Raw genomic sequence first — 18,564 nt, 5'->3', positions numbered from 1 at the left:
GCAGAGTCCAGGCCAGCGCGACGTGCAAACACGCACCGGCGCCCGCACCACACGCAGGAGCGCGCGAGGCCCGGCTCCGGGAGGCCCCGGCTCCGGAGGCCCCTCCGGGAGAGACACTGCCTGCGGGCCAATAGCGAGCGGGGCGGGGCGGGGCTTAAGGAGCGCGCCCAATGGGCGGCCGGCCCCGGAGAGCGGCGCGCAGAGCCAGCCCCGGCGCGCCCGGCGCGATTGGCCCGTGGCGCGCTCGCTCCCGCCCGCCCGCGCTGAGACGGCGGCGCGCCGGTGGGCGGGGCGGGTTTAAAGCGGGTTTCGCGCGCCGACGGCGTCGGGCCCTGATTGGCCGGCGCCTCCCACCCTTTGTGGGCGCGCCTGCGTCGCCGGGGCCGGGGGTGGGCGGGGCGCCCGGGTGACGCCGTCGCGCCGCCGGCCAATCAGGGGCGGGGACGGGCGGCCGAGGAGGAAGCGGATCCGCCGCCGCCGCGCAGCGACCCGCGGCCGCCCGCGCTGGTGTCCCTCCGCCGCCGTCGGCCTAGGCGCGCCCGGACGTCCCGGGCCGGGGAGCGCGGGAGGCGGCCGGGCCGGGGCGCGGGCCGCGCGGGGGAGCGGCGCGCCCGGAGGCCGCGGCGGGATGGCGGCCTCGGCCCTGTACGCCTGCACCAAGTGCACGCAGCGCTTCCCCTTCGAGGAGCTCTCCCAGGGCCAGCAGCTCTGCAAGGTCCGGCCGCGTTCCCGGCGTCCCGGCGTCCCGGCGCTCCCGGCGGGCGGCGGCACCTGTGTCCGCGCCCCCCGCGCCGCGCTGTCCCGGCCGCCGCGCCCGCGAGCGGGGAGCGGACGGCGCCCCCGGGGCGGGGGGAGCGGGCGGGGGGCCGGGCCCCCCGCTGACGGCCGCCCGGGCGCGTCGGGGCCCCGAGGAGACAAAGACGCCCGGCGCCCGGGGCTGCGCCGCGCCGGCCGCGCGCGGAGGCTCCCCCCCCGGGCGCGGGCGCGGGCGCCGGGGCGGGGCCGGGCGCGGCTGACGCGCTGCCTTGTTTCAGGAGTGCCGGATCGCGCACCCCATCGTGAAGTGCACCTACTGCCGCTCGGAGTTCCAGCAGGAGAGGTTCGTGCGCACCTGCCCCCCGACGGCCCCGGCGCCTGTCGGGGCAGGCGGATTCGCCTCGGGCGCGTTAGGACGGGCCCCTTCCGCGCGTGGGGGAGACGGTGAAATAATAAAATAGTGTCCTGACTAGACGTCAGGTGCCGCGCGAGGAAGCAGGAGGACATTCTGGCGTGGAAAATGGACAAACTTGCTAGTGAAAGTGCAGGTGAAGTTACTGCTCAGCTGTTAAGAAAGTGGCCGAATTCCAGGGCTGGAATGGACCCGAGGGGAGGCGTGAGGAGAGGTGTGAGGAGAGGTGTGCGGCAGGTGTGAGGAGAGGTGTGAGATGTGAGGAGAGGTCTGAGGAAAGGTGTGAGGAGAGGTGTGCGGCAAGTGTAAGGGAAGGTGTGAGAGGTGTGTGGCAGGTGTGAGGAGAGGTGTGCGGTAGGTGTGAGGAGAGGTCTGAGGAGAGGTGTGAGGAGGTGTGTGGCAAGTGTAAGGGAAGGTGTGAGGTGTGTGGCAAGTGTAAGGGAAGGTGTGAGGAGGTGTGCGGCAAGTGTAAGGGAAGGTGTGAGAGGTGTGAGGAGAGGTGTGTGGTAGGTGTGAGGAGAGGTCTGAGGAGAGGTGTGAGGAGGTGTGCGGCAAGTGTAAGGGAAGGTGTGAGAGGTGTGTGGCAGGTGTGAGGAGAGGTGTGCAGTCGGTGTGAGGAGAGGTCTGAGGAGAGGTGTGCAGCAGGTGTGAGGAGAGGTGTGCAGTGCTGACAGCCACATCAAGTACATTTTTAAAAATGGAGTAAATTGTTGCATCTTTGACATTCACATTTCTGTCACCTAGACAGCATGGTGACTGGTATCTGCGCATGCTGCAAAATTAGCACCAAAATAAATCCGGTTCACATCATCCCCACGTAGATTTTTTTCCCCCGTGTTGAGAACTTCTGGGATCTACTCGCCTAGCCAGCTGTAGTCATGCTCTACCTTTGACCCCTTCACCTGCTCCCTCCCAGCCCCTCAGGCACCTGTCCTGAGTTTGATTATTTTTCTTTTTGAGATTCTGCAATGGTGAAATTGCAGAGTGTTGGCTGGTCACATCCGCTGTGACGGGGTGCTGCCCCGCGAGAGCGTACGTGACACCCGGCCTACAAGGAGAGCAAGTCAGGTCTTCACAGGTCACTGTGGGCAGCAGCATGGAGAGGCCGGCAGAGGTTAGCTGAGCACAGATCGGTCATCCTCTGCTTTCAGGGTGACGCGTGTGAAGTTTCTGGAATGAATGAGAGGAAATTCAAAGTTTTTATTTCCTTTACCAAAAAATACACACTGAAAATGCTTAAAAACATTAATCCTAAGTTATGGAGAATTAAATGTGCTTAGTTTACAGTTCTCAAAAGATCTTATGTTTGTGTTTTTTAAGCAATCCTTCCTCCACATTAGAGTTAAGTTTTACGTTTACACATCTATTTGCTAATTTGTACTAATTTCCTCAGCTACATAAATCTGATCTATATGCAATTACCTTTTCAGCAAAACGAACACAATTTGTAAGAAGTGCGCTCAAAACGTGAAACAGTTTGGCACGGTAAGTTAGATTTCCATTTCCTGCTGTTGCTTGCCGCTGGTCGATGTATTCCTCGAAGACGAACCTTTTAAAAATAATGTACTGTGTGTCCTTGCATGTTTCTACATACCAGAATATTTCAGAAAGAAATTTCTTATCGACAGTCTGACAGGAAGGTGGTGTTTACAAAGTCGTATCGTGTGTGTGTGTTTCATGTATATAAATTTCATTGTGAAATGTATGAATATATTAAAGATTCAAATATAGCTAACTTGGTACAACCTTTGTATGTTATGGCAGCACAGTCAGGCATTTACTCCTCGAAGCTGTGAGCTCTTCTGGGGCACGTTATTTACTTACCTGGTTAGAGTCAGTCAGGCCAAGCGGCTGCCTTACTGCTTTAAAGCTGCTGAATTGTCTCGAATAGCAAAGAAAATCAAGGTGTGTTTGTTATACTTTAGGTTAAACGGGCTGCCCCAAGTTTTTCAGATTGAAAACTTCCCAATTGTATATAGATTCCATGTGCCATCCGTACCCGTAGGTGATGAAGTTTATTAAATGTGTTTCGAGCAAACGATGTAATGAAGCTAAGTTCATGCCCGCAGATGCTGGCTACATAAACTTTCCGTCAAAGCATATACCTTCGTTCTCGTTCTTTCAGAGTTTTTCCATGTGGGGCTTTTGTATTTATGGTGTACTGTGCAAATCGTGAATGCATTTTTCATGATCTCATTTAACTATTCTGTAGTGTAACAGTGACCTTCACGACGCCAGAAATAAATATTAGTTGAATGACTAGAAACGTGACAAATGTCCTTGAGCACGGTGTGGTACGCCCCAGATAGATCGTTTGCCTAGTGTTGTCTTCCATCCCAGAATAATGTCCATCCGCTGGGTGTGTCCTAAGGGGCATCTTTTTGATGTTTTTCAATGTCTCAACTAAAGACACTCTCTCTTGTTCAGCCTAAGCCTTGTCAGTACTGTAACATCATCGCAGCGTTTATTGGTACAAAATGTCAGCGTTGTACAAATTCAGAAAAAAAATACGGACCGCCTCAGGCCTGTGAGCAGTGCAAACAGCAGTGTGCTTTCGACCGGAAGGAAGAAGGGAGAAGGAAGGTATGTGGCATTTGTGTTCTTCGGGAATCTCTGCTCACATATGGGGTCTTGTTGGGCCCCTGAAAGGGGTTGCGGAAAGGGCAGGGACGGTCTTCGCCGCTCTTGTGCATGCGTCGTTTCCGCTTGATCCCTGGGCATTGCTGGCCTCCAGAAAATGCGCTCATGACGACTCTGCACTTAGGGTATCTGGCATTGGCTCCGGAGAACCTTAAATCCCGTCCGGCTGCTTGCCCTTGGCTGGCGACTTGGCATTGCTGCTGTGAAAAAGGGCTGCTGGCTCGTTGGCTGGAATGACTCAAAATTCAGCTCTGCCTTTTCACGCGGGCGCGTGTTTCAGACCAGGGCTTATTTCCCATCTCCGGTGACTTAGTGGGCATGTGGCAGGCGGTGGCCGGCCGGCTGAACAGGCCCCTGCAGTCCATCAGTTTCAGCTGACGTGGAGGGGGACGGTCTCCGAGGGCTCCCAGACCCCAACAGCCGCGCATGTGCCTGGGTTAGAAGACGGGAGGACTCCGTGTGCAGACGGACGGGAGAAAGACACTTCATTTGTTTTCCTAGGCTTAGTCTTAACACTTGGGGGCAGCACTCTCTCCCCTTGACACACGCACAGTTGGCTCGCTCCGCTCACCTGCTTGCGGTCGGCCGGCAGCAGCTGAGTGGGGAGCCCCAAGTCTCGCTCCTGAGAGGCAGGGTCAGCGCTTCCTGCCACCTGACCCTCCGTCAGTCTGACACCCTCGTGGGGGTGTGCGTATTGATGGGGGGTGTGTGGCTGGTGGAGGACCTTGATCTCACGCCCAGCAGCACTGTAACTCCGGCCCGCCGGCAGCCCCCTCCTCGCGGTTGGGGCGCTCTTCCGCACTGCATCTGGGGAGCATTTAAATAGCGGCTTCGCCCTCACACATGGGGAAAATGCACTAAGCAGACCTTGAAAACAGCCCTTGCCTCTAGTAGGGGAGCTCCAGGAAGGTAACAGGGCTCTGGCCTGCCCGCGGCCTGTGTGCATCGCTCTACGCGGTCCGCGAGGGAGCCCGTGCGGGGTTCCCCGTAAATCTCAGCGGGTGATTCACACATGAGGAGTTTACCGGTCACTCTCACGAGTAGCGAGAATCGGTTGGGCGTGTCGCGCAGGTGCTCCTGTCTTCTGTGAGCAAGAGTTCTTGCTGCGGGGGTCGTACTTTATCCGTGACTTGAGAGCCGAGGCTGATGCTTAGAGGAAACCTCGCGGACGCGTGTCCTCGGTTAGGCTTCCTTTCCAGCCACGAGAACAGCGCCTCTCTCCGGGTTCAGAATGCCGCAGCACGAGTGGGTTCCGTGTTCCCGTTCTCACGCATCCCCGGTTCTCTCGTCTTCCCTGCGCTCGCCCCGGTTTCAGAAAAGCCTGATTTTACTTCCATTTTGCCGAGTTCTGCGTGTGAGAGAGGGCGCGCTGCCGGCGGGGTGGCAGGAGAAACGGAGCTGGGAGTTGAGCGTGTCTTGACTAGTTTCACGTAGCGCCACTCTGGGGCACATTGACCTAATAAGAATCCTGTCTTTCACGAGGTCGATGGGAAGTTGCTGTGCTGGCTCTGTACTCTGTCCTACAAGAGGGTCTTGCAGAAGACGAAAGAGCAGAGGAAGAGCCTGGGGTCTTCACATTCGAACTCCTCCTCCTCCTCCCTCACGGAGAAGGACCAGCCCCACGCCAAGCACCACCACCACCACCACCGCCACCGCCACGGCGGCAGCCATCACAAGTAAGTGCTTTCAAGGGAGGCTTGGAAAGTCCTGCCGTCCTGACGCCGCCTGCTGGCGGCCAGCTCCCGGCACGTGCTGACTGGCAGCGGCGCTTCCGCGGCGTTCCTCAGCGTTCTGAGGCCCGGGCATCCGGGCTCTGTGCCGCTGGTGGCCAGAATAGTAAAAATATCCGGGCAGTTACTGCAGAAAACGGGAATCCTGCTATGCCAGGTAAACGCAAGGAATCAGGGTCAACGCTTCAAAGATTGAGGCTTCAAAGCAATCCTTCAGGGCGTCAAAGCCGCCGTTGTTGTTGTTTCATTGTTAACGGTTTTACATGGAAAAATCCTGCAGCCCTCGGTTCTCGGCTGCTGCTCTAGTTAGGCCCGTTGAAACCAGTGGCTGAGAAATGCACGCGTCAGTTTCTGCGGACAGAGGGTGAAACCCCGTCATTTGTGACCGTGATGGAAGATTCTAAATCGCAGAGGGCCCCAAAGTGTGAGAAATAATGGTTTTTTTAATTAAACTTTCAAATTTTTTTACTTCATTGTTCATTTTTGGACAGCATTTGGTTTCTTCCCTCGGGGGAAGTCCCCATAGTTCTCCCAGCACCCCCAGCACCCCAGCCCCTTGTGCTCTTCCCGCCTGTCTTGACCCTTCTCCCCGCCTGCCCCCCATGCCTCAGGTCTCTGGTTTGCCTGCGAGTTCTGTCTTGTCTTTTGGACTCTGTTCGGTTTCCTTAGATTCCTCCTGTAATGGAGACCACCTGATATTTTTTATTTTCCTTCTAATAAATAAGAACTTGACTCGTCGCGACTTGGGAAAGTTCTTTAGCTCTAACGTGTGAGCCTTTTACGTGTGTGCCACAAAGGATTATCTAAAGGGTTTTAATGCTCACGGAGACATCAGGGACACTAAAATTTAAACACAGGATGGGAAAAACAGGGACAGGACATGCACCCTTTCTAGAAGAGCCCCACATTTTTTGCTTAATTTTTCTATTAGCCTTTAGAATTACAGGCAGCGGCAGCATTTTGTTCCCAGAAACGGATGTCCCGGCTGGCATCTGGGGGCCGGTGGTGGAGCCTTCGGAGGCCAGGCTGGGATTTCACGGTGCCCTGGGGACGTTCGCGTCAGTTTTTCCACCTGCCTCCCCTGTGGTGGAGATTTCTGGATGTCTCAGTGGCAGCTTCTCTCTCCTGGCTGCTCTGGAGATGTGTTGAGATCTTGGTATCAGGGTATCCCAAGGAACCAAAAAATCCTCCATGTTTTTACTTGTTGCTTTAAAAAAAAAACGACAAAATAATTAACTGTCTCTGTCCTGGTAACTTGAGCAAAGGGAAGGAGGATGGGGTTGGCTTCCATTTTTTGTCTTTTGAGTAGGAAATAACTGGCGTGGTTTGTGCTTGAAGGGCAGAGGCTGACAGCCGAGTGTGGGGTGTCGCGCAAGGGCAACAGGTGAGAATAATCAGGAGGCACAAATGGGTAAACATTGAGGGACCCACGCTCGGCGGGCGCGGAGGCCAGTCTGGCTCGCGAGTGGCCAGGCTCAGAGGCCGGGGGGAGAGCGCTCCGTGCCCCGCTGAGGCGTCCTGCGCCTCCCATGGGCCGCGCTCGCCATGGCGCTTATTTACAGGTGACGCCTGAGGACGCGACTTCTTTACTTTTTGTGTGGAGCTGACAGGACAGTAAACTGTGCACACGCGCGCACCTGCCCTCTAGCCCTGCGCTAAGTGCGTGGGCAGGCGTGACTCACCCTTGCAGCCCCGCAGGTCCGACGGCTTTTTATTACACCCGTGTCAGAGACAGGACCAGGGCGAGGGATTTTAAGTAACTTTAACACGGTCACAGCCCAGGGCCTCTTAGTATCCCCCTATACTCCTTGTGCCGCATGAGCGTGGGGGTCCGGCACGCTGCGCGCTGAGGAAGCGGCTCGCGGCGGGACGGCTGCGGGTGCAGGGGAGACGCGGTTGGCGGGCTCCGGCGCGGCGGCGTGGTGGTGTGAGTCGGGTTATAATTAGCTGTGACTGCGACGCTTCCCGGTATTTTTGGCATGGCTTTCTCAGCACTAAAGAAAGATCTACAGACTTCAGAGGGGGCTCTTGGGAAAGCTCGGAAAGAAACGTAGACGTCAGGATAGTTCTTGGCCCAACTTAACATCCTGTTCTGAGGCACCTGCGCTTCCCCGAAGGAAGACTCTCCTTGCAGGATTATTGGGCAGGTCTTAAATCTGAAGCTCGGCCAGCATTGTCTCCCGTGGGAAGGGCAGCCTAAGTATGACGATGCCCTGTCGCCTTAGCCTTCCTGCGCGTGTGCCCCAGGCGTTGGTGCGTAACGCGGGGCTGAGTTACGGAAGAAGGTTCCGTCCTGGTCATCGTACCTTTCCTAATCCACAGCTAGTAATCATTTGATTGGATATATGTCTTACTCGAATCGGTGCATTAAATAAATACTAGTTTAGCCGGAGAACAGTTGAATTTGTCTTTCTCTGAACAGAGGGAGTGAGCGTAGTTCCTCCCTGAGGAGAGTGCTGTTGAGGGGTGCACGCTTGTGTCACGCAGATATTACTAGATGTCATATGTATCTTTCAGAATCAGCAACCTGAGTCCAGAGCAAGAGCAGGGACTGTGGAAACAGAGGTACGTATGTCGGCATCTTTTCTGGAGCAGTTTGGAGATGTGTTTGTGAAAATACGGCGTCTCTCGCCCTGTGTAACGTAGGCTTTAAAAAATTCAGTGGCGTTGAATAACATTTCAGGGAAAGAATAATAACTGAGCACTCAGTTCCTCTGCCCTTTTCACTCTAACCGTGCTTGTTAATGTTTGGTTTCAGCCATAAATCCTCTGCAGCAATTCAGAATGAAACTCCAAAGAAAAAACCCAAATTGGAATCCAAGCCATCTAATGGGGACAGGTGAGCCGGACCCCTTAGGTGTTGTCACGACTCAGCTTAGTGAGCATTTGTGGTGGCTGGCCAGTGGTTACTAGGTAAAGACTAGAAACGTGTGTCTTCCACATCGATTTCTTGAAGTCACCTGGAAGAGTAAACATCAAGTTAAAGTTAACTGGAAAGTGGCACTGAACGATGTTGTTCTATGTGGGGAGTAAATTTGGGTTTTGAAGGAAGGAAAGCAAATGTTCTGAGATCAGGACATTCTCTTAGTTATTCTCAGTGAAACAAAAATCTGCTTGTGGTATTTTGAAGTGACCTGCTTGAAAATGTTTTAAAGTTTTCTGAGCGTGACTGTTTTAATTCATTAGCCAAAACTTTGCTGATGTTACTGTACAAATTGGCTGCCTATTGCTTTACACTAGAAGTATTGACCCCCTAAAAGCTAATACTGAATTATATTTCTGCAGGTGTATGTAATGTGTGCCATTAGTAAGGTAATTTGCCAGTTGCATCCATTTCTGTCAGGTACATATTTTTTTGCATTAGCCTTAAGGATGTTTGTGGAATTGTCTAATTTATGCAATTTGAACACCTGCTGACTGTCCTTCTACTTCATTTAACTGTGTTTTACTTTTTTCTTTTTAGTAGCTCTATAAATCAGTCAGCAGATAGTGGGGGAACAGACAATTTTGTCCTGATCAGTCAACTGAAAGAAGAAGTGATGTCACTTAAGCGTCTCTTACAGCAGAGAGACCAGACCATTTTAGAAAAGGACAAGAAGGTGAGACGTGGCTCACGGGAACCAGTGAGATTCCCATCTGGAGTCTTCGTCGCTGACGGCAGCGTCACTAGCCTAGAGGGGTTTGTGGCTGCTTGTCGTGCACGCTCCTTGTGAGGCGCACAGCACCCCTCGGTTGCCGTGGAGGCCGGGGGGCAGGCAGGTCGGCGTGGCCATCCAGAGGGTGTCAGGGGAGGGCTGATGGCAATGGGACCCAGACGCGCTTCTGAACGTTCATTTTCAGTAAGCTCGTAACTGAAAACCCCGGCTGATGTCTCAGCCTGATACCGAGATACACACGGAACATTACATGAATTCTTGTGATCTGAGAAAGGAATTGAATGTACATTGACGCACCCGTCACCACTACTGTGACCCACAGTGAGTGCCAGGCGGCAGCCCTGCTATGGGGCACCCGCTGTGGTCAGCGCAGGGTCCGCGGGCGGCGTCCGGCCATCCTGCAGGAGCGGGTGTGCTCGCCGGGACTCTGGTCTCCTGGCAAGAGCAGCACCACGTGATGGAAGCCGGCAGGCCCCGGATGCGGGGCTTAAGAGGAGTAGCAGATGCGGCGTGCTCTTAGTCACCAGGAGGACGCCAGCAGACTTGTGCACGGGGCCGGCACACCCTGAACTAGAGCGGCCTCCGGCTGCTCAGGCGCAGCTGAGGCGGGACGTGGACGGGGTTGCCCCGCACTGTCTGTGCAGACCCAGCTGTCACACTTTCTGTGGGAATCCATGTGGGAGGCGCTCACCTCTCGGGCCTCAGTTTGCACTCCAGTCCCAGGGCGTGTGGTGCTGGCCCCAGGCGGCTGTAGGGTGTGAGGGAGGCTCCGGCGCTTACCGAGCTCAGGGACGCTGTTGTCTGGCCCTTGTGGATAGCGTCTTTTTCATACTCCTAGGCTGGGCGGTTTGGCTGATTTCAAACATTCATGCCATGGGAAAATATTAAAACCATTTCTTTTGAAACTGGGAACAAGGCGTGAATGACCTGCGTCTCCACGGCCGCGCTTGCGTCCGAGCTGGTGTGGCCGGGGGTGCGCCAGCCCATGTTCCCCACGCCTCGGCGGTCAGCAGATTTAGATTCCATGCATTGGTGCCGTACTCTGAGCCGATTCAGTCCGAGGAATTTAGGATTGACACTAGATAAAAATAGGATAGTTAAGGGTGTCGTCTTTATGGTTAATGTTGACTGACATCAGAGTGTTTTAAATTACTAGGGATTTTGGAAATTGATGCACAAGTTTTAGAAATGTTTCTGTGGCTCAGGTCTAGCTGCACTAACCTAGACAAAGGTAGTGCGGCGCGTGTGCCCGCAGCATCCACGGCTTCCGCCTGCACCCGGCTGCAGGCCTGGCCATGGGGCCCCTGAGTGTGCGCACTTAGTCGAAAGTTTCCTACTTTAATTTGTTTTTTTTAAACTGTGGTGGAGCTAGACAGGAGCGGTGCTGGGAAAGCAGCGATTGCTAACCCGGAGTCGCTTACTCGCGCGCAGGGTTTTCTTGTAAGACATCCCGTTATTTTTTCAAACTTTTTTCACTCTCTTCAATGACTTCCGGGGCCAGGTGAGTACTGGATCCCAAGGGCACGAGGAGGGATAAATACATGAGACACCGTCCTCATCTTCCAGAGATTCATAACCCGGAGGCGGCGGCCACCGCGCTGAGAGGCAGCGTGTCCGCTGACCTTGCGTGATTGGCCACTCGGAGCACGCGTCCCATGTAGCAGGGCACACAGAGAATCCGCCTTTCTTTGAATTTGACAAAACAAGTTTCTGTTCCGAGAATGCGCGTCTCAGACACCACGACTCCCTTTCTCCACTGTCCATGCAGTTTGGTGGCAGCAGCAGTTACGGGAAGAACCTGCCGACCTTTAAAGCTTATGTGATGCCGACCCTTCGGAAATAGCTAGACGCTCTTTTCCGTATGAAAACTTCTTAGTTTGAAGTCACGTGCTTTTCACGTATGTCTCTGACGCTTGAGAAAAACCGCCACGTGGCCTTCCTTGCTGCTTCCCCGCAGCCTGGCTCTGCCTCATCTTGACTAACTTAGGCCCAGGTTTTAGGCAGATGGAGCACATCATTCTGGACATAGCCTGAGGCAGCACGCCTCTTGGCCAGCAAGACTGGTCTCCGGGCTGGCCCAGAGGGAACGGAGCCATGTTTTCGTGACATAAGCTTGTGGCGGTCTTTCCTGCGACTCCCTAGTAGCCCCAGACGAGCCGGCAACGCATGCGTGCCTGCAGCTTCCGCGGGCACCCGGCGGCAGGCCGGGCCTTAGGGTCCCTGAAGACCCTTTAGAAGTAGCAGAAAAGATTCTTCTCAAAAGTTTTAGCTGGTGGTTGATACTATTTACATTTAAATGACAGCAGGATCCAGCCGTAGCGCTCCCTGTCACAGCACAAGCCCTGGGTGGGCCATAAGCTTGCCGGCCCCGGCCCCTCCCTGTTGTGCGCGATGGGGAGGGGTGCTCAGAGGGGCGTGTCTGCGCGGGCGCCTGTGTGTCCTTGTACACGCCCATACGTGCCGTGCCCGCGCACATGCAGAGACGTATCCCCTTGTCTCCCAGCTCACTGAACTGAAGGCTGACTTTCAGTACCAGGAGTCGAACTTGAGAACCAAGATGAACAGCATGGAGAAGGCTCACAAGGAAACCGTGGAACAACTTCAGGTAAGTGGTGTCATGTGCGTCCCGCTCATCCGCCCTAGGGCAGGGGCGCGGCCTGGCTGGAGGCCGTGGTTGGGGACCGGCTGGTGGCCCTGCTGTGTGCCCAGCTTGGCTCGTGACTTCGTGGTACAATCCTGCGCAACCCTGGCCCCACTAAAGTTGCTCGAAATCACCTAGAAGAGTGTTCAGCATTTTCTGAAAAGTGTTGCCTAAATTTCAATCAGAGTTTTAGGGGATGTCACTAGAATGTGTCCATCTGATCACTGGGTAAAAGCAACAAATTAAACATCAGATGCGTGTGAGCACAATCCATGCGTGCGTCGAGCTGTCACTCTCGCCGCTGCCCTGTCATGGGAGGGAGGCGAGTAGCCAGCGCCAGGGGCTCCGGTGAGGCCTGGGGCACCGTTCTGGACCGAGGCAGAGCGTGCCCGGGAGCCTTTGGGGTGCAGACAGCCCACGCTGGGGAGCAGTCGGCCCGGGACCTCAGGCTGGATGCTGGGCAGGCAGTGAGTGGCGAGAGGCCCCCAGGGGCTGCAGCTGGCCGCGCATTGGCCCAGACTGAAGCGTCGCTCCCCTGCTGACCGTGGGTGAAGTAATCTCTGGGTAACCGCGTTCTGTAAATTCAGAAATTTTAAGTCTCCAAAGCACCAGGGACGTCGGCACACAGACTTTAGACTCTAGAAGAGAGCGTGCATCCCGGGAAGGAAGGAGGCCCCATTTGGGCTGATGACCAGTGTCAGACCAGGGTGTTCTGCGATCCTGTCTGGGCGAGTAGCCGACGTGGAAGAGCTTGCGAACTGGACGCAGGAACCCGCCGACACTGGAGGCGCAGGTCACCTCATCTTCACCGCAAGGTCACGATTACAAGGCACATCGGAGGGGACACTGTGCAGAGCCTGGCACGTGGTCGGCCTTCATGCAGCCAGAAGAGCAGTGATTGTGCAGGCGCCGCGTGTCCTGCAGGCCGCCTGGAGCGGCCACGGCCCCTGTCCGCAGGGACGGCTGCCAGGCTAGTTAGGAAGGCCAGACGCAGGCCTGGCGACAGAGCTTCTGCAAGGATTGGCTGTGGGGGGGTGCCCTGGTCCCCAGCAGAGTCAGTCCAGGAGCAGGAGCGCAGTTGCCATCAGGGCGTGGCTCGGGGCCCCTCCCCGTGTGGTTCCAAGCTCGGCCGCCGCCTGGCGGGTGCTCCGTCCCGGAATGCACTGCTAGTTCGTGCTGTTGGGGGTTTCCATAGGCTGTCCTGTTCCCCCTCATGGTATCTTTGAGCCTCGCGGCACCCCATTCTCTGGGGGAGACTGTGTACGTGGCTCGTCCGTGTCCTCTGTCCCCCGGGGCTGCTCCCCGGCCCTGGTCACTGCCTGCCAGGCCCCCGGGTGACACTCTCGGGTCTCTCAAACCTTAGTTTTGAGGGAAAATGAAAGTCCTGCAAGCTCTCGAAGGTGTTCTCAACCTGCAGCTGTGGCTCACCGCCTCTGCAGGGGCGCGCTGTGGAGCGGAGCGTCGGTGAGGGCAGCTGGCCTGGGGGCTTCTGCCTCCGCAGCTGCCTGCCGGGCTGGGCCGGCGTGTGGCCCCGGCCGGCGGGGACGCCTTCTCGGACACCGTGTCCAGGCAGCGCTCGGGTCCAGGCCTGCCCGCGCCGCAGTTCTGGCGGACAGCACCGCGTCTCCTCCGGACACCTTGCCCTGTGCAGGGCGCCTGGCCCGGGCCCCCAGGGGCCCGCCGGGGAGATGCGCAGGGTCCGAGGACACTGCTGGGGCCTCGCAGGACGCCTGCGGTCATTCGGGCTGCGCCCCTGCCGCTCTGGGCAGAGTGTTCGCGCCGACTGGGCTCAGCCCGGAAGGCCAAGGGCCATTCTGCTTCTTGGGAGAAGCTGCGGCCTCGCGGGACCAGAAGGCCGCGCTGGCAGGACGGGCCCACGGAGCCAGCGCCAGCCGCAGGACCCGAGCGGCCCGAGAGGGCGGCCTCCGGCGCTGCCAGAAACTGGGTGTCCAGGAGTGCCCCCCGCCCCAGCGAAAAACTCAAAGCCCTTTGCAGTAAGAATCTCCTCTCGCCCTTTACATGGGTGACATCCAAGTGGAAACTGCAGTTTGCCGGGAGACGCTAACCTGGTTAGGTACAAAATAATCCTTGTTTCCATAGTTGCCATTTTGTGTTTCCACGAGAGAAACCAAATAGGTTTCGCCTGCAAGTTGCCTTTTTTGTCACGGACGGTGTCCCCGGACACCAGCTGGCGCCTGCTGGCCTTCCCGGGCCGGGGGGCCGTGAACGGGTCAGAAAGTTCCTTCTTCGCGTCCGGCTTGGCAGCAGTGGCCCCGGAGGCACCGGCGCGCTCGGCCCTGGGCGCGTGTCCGGGAAGTCAGTGTGGGCAGGAGCAGCATCAGAGGAGCCGTGTTCTCCAGCCTGTTGCGCAGCTTGTTAATCTTCAATGTTTTTGTCTCCCGCAGGCCAAAAACAGAGAACTCCTCAAACAGGTCGCGGCCTTGTCAAAGGGTAAAAAGTTTGACAAGAGCGGAAGCATGCTCACGTCCCCCTGAGAGCGGCTGCTCGCAGCCTTCCTGCTGGAAACGCAAATCTGAAACCAATTCTGTGAAGCCCTTAAATTCTGTGTAGTGGGAACTATTTTTGCACACCAGATGAATTGGCCCGTTTCCTATTCACTTTTGTAACCGATATGCAGCGTTTTTTAAGTTGTAAAACATTCAAATAAAACTTCAACTGGTTTGAAGTAACTTTTTAATTATTTGCTACCCAGGAACTTTCTTGCCAGCAATAGTCTCCCCCTAGGGAGGGCGGGGCCGGCTCCCCCGCCTGTGCAGAGCCGCGGCGTGGCGGACACTGGCTTGCGCGATTGTTTCACTTCGCCTCAACTTCGGAGAGAATCATGGTGCTTTTACTAAACGAACTCCAGAGTCTGTGTACATATGTTTTTAAAAGTTAATCAGTAACACGAGTCAGCTAGCATCTTCATCGTGGGTACAGGAGTTAATGTGGATTGTACAGTATCCAAGGTCAAATGTGTTTGGTTTTGTAAAAACTGTAGATTTTTACTTACAAGTGCCTTTTTGCCACCTAATGTTTTTATTTATAGGAATGCTGATCTTTTGTACATAGTTTGTTTTAAAATCATGTTTAATAAATGTTTGTATATAAGCGCGTATGTACAGAAGCCTATTTCCAAGGGAAGCCGGAGTTCCTCGGACAGTGCTGGAGGCGGCCTCGAGAGCTGCTCACGCGTGTAGGCCTTGGAGGATTTTGTGGGTTGTTTCTGTGGGAGGCAGGAAGCTCTGGGTCAGAGAATTCAACAATCACGTCAGGATACTTCCCCAAAGATTTCATTTTAAATCTCTTCAGACAGAGTAACGTTACCTTTCACGTCCATGGCTTCATGTTGGCTGTTGGTGGGCTACATGTTCTGCTTTATTTTTCTTTTATAAATATTTTTGAAAATACTAATTTTCTGCCGTGGTCCATGTATCTGCGGTCCCCGTAATAGGTGGTTCTCTAAGTTAATATTTATGTGCGCCGCCCTTCATGTGTAAGTTTAAAGCAAATCTGGAAAAATTAAATAACTTGTAAATCATTCTGTGATGATCTTGAATAATTTGGAATCTACTGTAAGATTCAGGTTTACTATTTATAAGAAAACTAGCGGGGCCTGTAAAGTTGCCTGGAGGAAGTCAAGGGAGGGTGGGGCGGGTCACCTGAAGTTACCGCCTGGTGGTCTCCTCCGAGCCCGTGGTGTCGGCGGGTCCAGAGGTTGGTCTTGCCAACGTGCCGGTTCCGACCTGCCCGCAGCGTGAGCGCCGGCTGCACCGCTGACGCCGAGAGCCCTGCCCCTGGGCACTCGAGGGCAGGGGCATCTGTCTCAAGTCGCCAGCGCTGACTGGATCAGCTTCAGAGATTTCGTTTCAGACGAGCTCGGCTGTGACCGCCCCGTCGGAGGTCGCCTCGCTGCAGCCGGCCGGTCGCCCGCGCCCCACGAAGTGCCCCCGGAGCATTACCCGGTCAGGGCAGTGTCCGGGCGGCAGCAGAGTTGGGACCCGTCGAGGCTGAGAACCGTTAAACCCACTTATTTTTATGAGATTTTCACGCAATAATCTCCCAGCGTTGGTGGGGCCATGGCGGCGTGCGCAGCGTGTGGTAACCGTGGAAGCTCGTCCATGCCTTTCTTTACAGTTTGTCACGTTTGCCGTCCTGGCTCTGCAGCCATCCGCGAGTCGCACAGCCGCTCCGCTTTGGAAGCCAGCTGCGTCATGGTTCCTCAGCTTCGCCAGGCTGCTCAGCCGGCCGCTCCCGTGCCTGGGGCGGCGTTGACAACGGAACGTCGGGCTGAGCAATGGAGCTTCGTAAGTTTCAAGGTTAAAACCTCCTGGGGGCGCCGCAGCATGTAGCCCCCATCGAGCGCCCACTTTGTGTCTCGGCCTCGCGTTACAACTGGAAGTTTCTGCAGCTGTGGAACCAGTGACCGTGCCCGCCGGGCCGTGGCGAGCTGGCAGCGGCTCCGGCTGGACCCTGGAGGGCGGCGGTGACGGGCGTGCCCGGAGGCTCCTCTGGGCTCGAGTGACTCGCGTGCTCGTGGCCTGTGACTCTGCGCCCCTCCGAGGCCCGGGCGGACGGCTGCGCCCTGCGGGCGGCCCGGCGCTGTCACGGGAGGCTGCGGAGCTGCTGCGCCTGCACACGACCTGCGGCCGGCGTTTTGTACTTGTTTCTAAATCCAGTATTTCACAATAAAAACTTGTCCTAAGTTTCATGCTCCTGTCACTGCCGTAACGATCCCCGGGAGCTCGGTGGCGTCCCCCAGCACCCTCCCCACGCGCCGCTGGCGTCCGGAGCCCCGGGGGTGAGCCTGTCAGGCCTGGGGCTGCCGTCCTGGCTGCTGTGCCGAGCCGAGCCTCCCCCGGAGGGCAGCCCCCGATCTTCCTGCTGTGTCCTGTCACCATGAGGCCCCCGGCGCTGGCATCAGCGCCGCCCCTTCTGTCCCCGTCACAGGTGGGGGTCCCTTCAGGGTCCACCATCAAGCCCGGGATGAGCTCCGCCTGCGCTGTCCCAGGAGGCCGGATGCGGGCAGGCTGGGGGTTGCTGGCGCGAGGAGCCCTCCCCGGGCATGCAGGACTGGCCCGGGCGCCGGCGTCTCCTGAGGCGGGAACGCGGGTCCGTGTTGAGCTTTCGCAGCAGCAGCCGCGTTCCGCGCGCGTCTAGCTCGGCCTTTGCCACATGAGACACGGCGGAAGCCTGCCCGGCGCTGGGGGGACACGGACCCCGCGGTTCCTGGGGGGGGGGGTGCCACGAGAGGGTCACCGGGCGCTTAGCTTGTCACTGTGTTATAGAGCAACCCCGATATTAAACGGGTTCCTGGCTGTGGGTCCTCACCCGCGCGCTTTAAAGGGACTTATGAATACTCTACTACAGACACACGCAAAAGGGTTAATAAAAGGTTTATTTACAAGAGAAAAAGAAATAAGGAAAATGGACAACTCAGGGAGAAAATAGGGAAATAAAGTCTTTAATGCGTCCTACCCGACCCGACGACCTGGAAACCTAAAGTCACTCTCAGAGCTAGACGGACGCCGCGAGCTGGCCGAGGGCCCCAAAATGGAGAGCGCCCCAAAGCCCACGTGTCTGCCTTTTGTATCCACCTGGCTGCTGAACCCCACCCTCAGGTCCCAGCCACCTTCCCTTGGGTGGGGATGGGATGTGGAGTTCCCAGTGTCTTTGGCTTTGACCTGGGGTGGGGGTGGAGTCCACAAAGCCTGTATGGAATTTGCTTTGGGACCGCCTTTTCCCCCTAACAACTGCACTTGGTGAGACCGCGGTGGGGGGTCTTGGCCGGCCCAGCTGCCCTGGGGGTGCGTAGCAGAAGCCCGGGCCATTCCTGCCGCAGGGGTGCTGGCCCAGGCCCGGGGTGCGTCCGGGGTGGCACCGGGGCGCAGAGCGGCGGCCAAGGCCGGGGGAGCCACATCCAGCCGCGGGGTGGTTGGAGGCCCCCCCCCCCGTAACTGAGGCCCCCCGAGGGGGTCGCGTGCAGGTGTCCCGCACCCCTCAGCACCCCAGCCAGCCGCGCGCCTGGCCACGCGGGTAGCCGCCCGGCCCGGGACATGGCGGGGGTCGGCAGGTGAGCCCGCTCGCCCGCAGCGGGGACACGAGAGGGGCGCGGGGTCGGGCCATTAAAGCGCCCCGACGCCACCGCGCCGGCTCCAGCCCTGACCCCACGGCCCTGCCGACCCGCCCGGCCCGGCCCGGCCCGGAGGCGTCGGCGCGCCCAGCCCGGCCGCCAGGGGGCGCGCGTGGCCGCCGACTCGGGCCGCGGGTCCTGCCCTGACCGCGCCGGGGCCGGGCCGGGGCCGAGGGGAGCAGCGCGGGCGGGGCTGGGCGCGGAGCGCCGGGAGCCGCGGGGGCCCTGGGGGGCCCGCACCCCGGGCCGCGCCCGCACCCGCGGCGAGGGGGCCGCCGCCCTAAGGCCCGGCCCGCGCCGCCGCCGCCCCAGCCCCCCGGCCGCCGCCGCGCCCCGCGCCCCCCGCGCCCCGCGCCCGGGCCGGCGCCCCCGAGCCCTGGCGGCCGCGCCCGCACACGCGGAGCCAGAGGCCCTGCGGGGCCGGCCGGGCCGGGGCGCCGCCGAGAGCCCAGCCCGGCCGGGACGGCGCGGGCCGCGGGGCCCAGGGGCGCGTCCTGCCGTCGTCAGTCCGCGGGGGACACGTGCGCGGCCGGGGCGCCGGGACAGCCGGTCAGCAGAGCCCGGGGGGGGGGGGGGGCGCGGGCGGGGCCCCAGCG

General features: G+C 57.9%; 1 protein-coding gene across 2 annotated transcripts; it reads left to right on the top strand.

Moving 5' to 3' along the window:
• Positions 1 to 623: 623 nt before the first annotated feature.
• Positions 624 to 16,304, top strand: FAM76B (family with sequence similarity 76 member B). 2 transcript variants are annotated; one of them, XM_037504759.2, is made up of 10 exons: positions 624 to 715; positions 1,035 to 1,099; positions 2,599 to 2,653; positions 3,596 to 3,751; positions 5,291 to 5,484; positions 8,056 to 8,103; positions 8,297 to 8,377; positions 9,005 to 9,137; positions 11,698 to 11,799; positions 14,241 to 16,304. In XM_037504759.2, the coding sequence occupies exons 1-10, from the start codon at positions 629 to 631 to the stop codon at positions 14,328 to 14,330; spliced, it is 1,011 nt and encodes a 336-aa protein (XP_037360656.1). In that variant the 5' UTR covers positions 624 to 628; the 3' UTR covers positions 14,331 to 16,304. The 2 variants fall into 2 exon arrangements, with proteins under 2 accessions (XP_037360656.1, XP_037360655.1); XM_037504758.2 differs by having other exon boundaries at positions 9,002 to 9,137.
• Positions 16,305 to 18,564: the final 2,260 nt, after the last annotated feature.

This window comes from Talpa occidentalis, unplaced genomic scaffold (assembly GCF_014898055.3).
Source record: "Talpa occidentalis isolate TD23 unplaced genomic scaffold, MPIMG_talOcc4v2.1 talOcc4.12, whole genome shotgun sequence".
NCBI classification, from domain to species: Eukaryota; Metazoa; Chordata; class Mammalia; order Eulipotyphla; family Talpidae; genus Talpa; species Talpa occidentalis.
Note: the sequence above shows the minus strand (reverse complement) of the source record. Positions and strands in the feature narration are given on the sequence as shown.

What these genes read in the sequence shown, in the direction of transcription:
- FAM76B (XM_037504758.2), top strand. Translation starts at nt 629, where the DNA reads ATGGCGGCCTCGGCCCTGTACGCCTGCACCAAGTGCACGCAGCGCTTC. An exon ending in TCGGAGTTCCAGCAGGAGAG is followed by an intron (nt 1,100 to 2,598) that starts GTTCGTGCGCAC and finishes TTACCTTTTCAG; the next exon opens with CAAAACGAACACAATTTGTA. An exon ending in AAGCCATCTAATGGGGACAG is followed by an intron (nt 8,378 to 9,001) that starts GTGAGCCGGACC and finishes TTTTCTTTTTAG; the next exon opens with TAGCTCTATAAATCAGTCAG.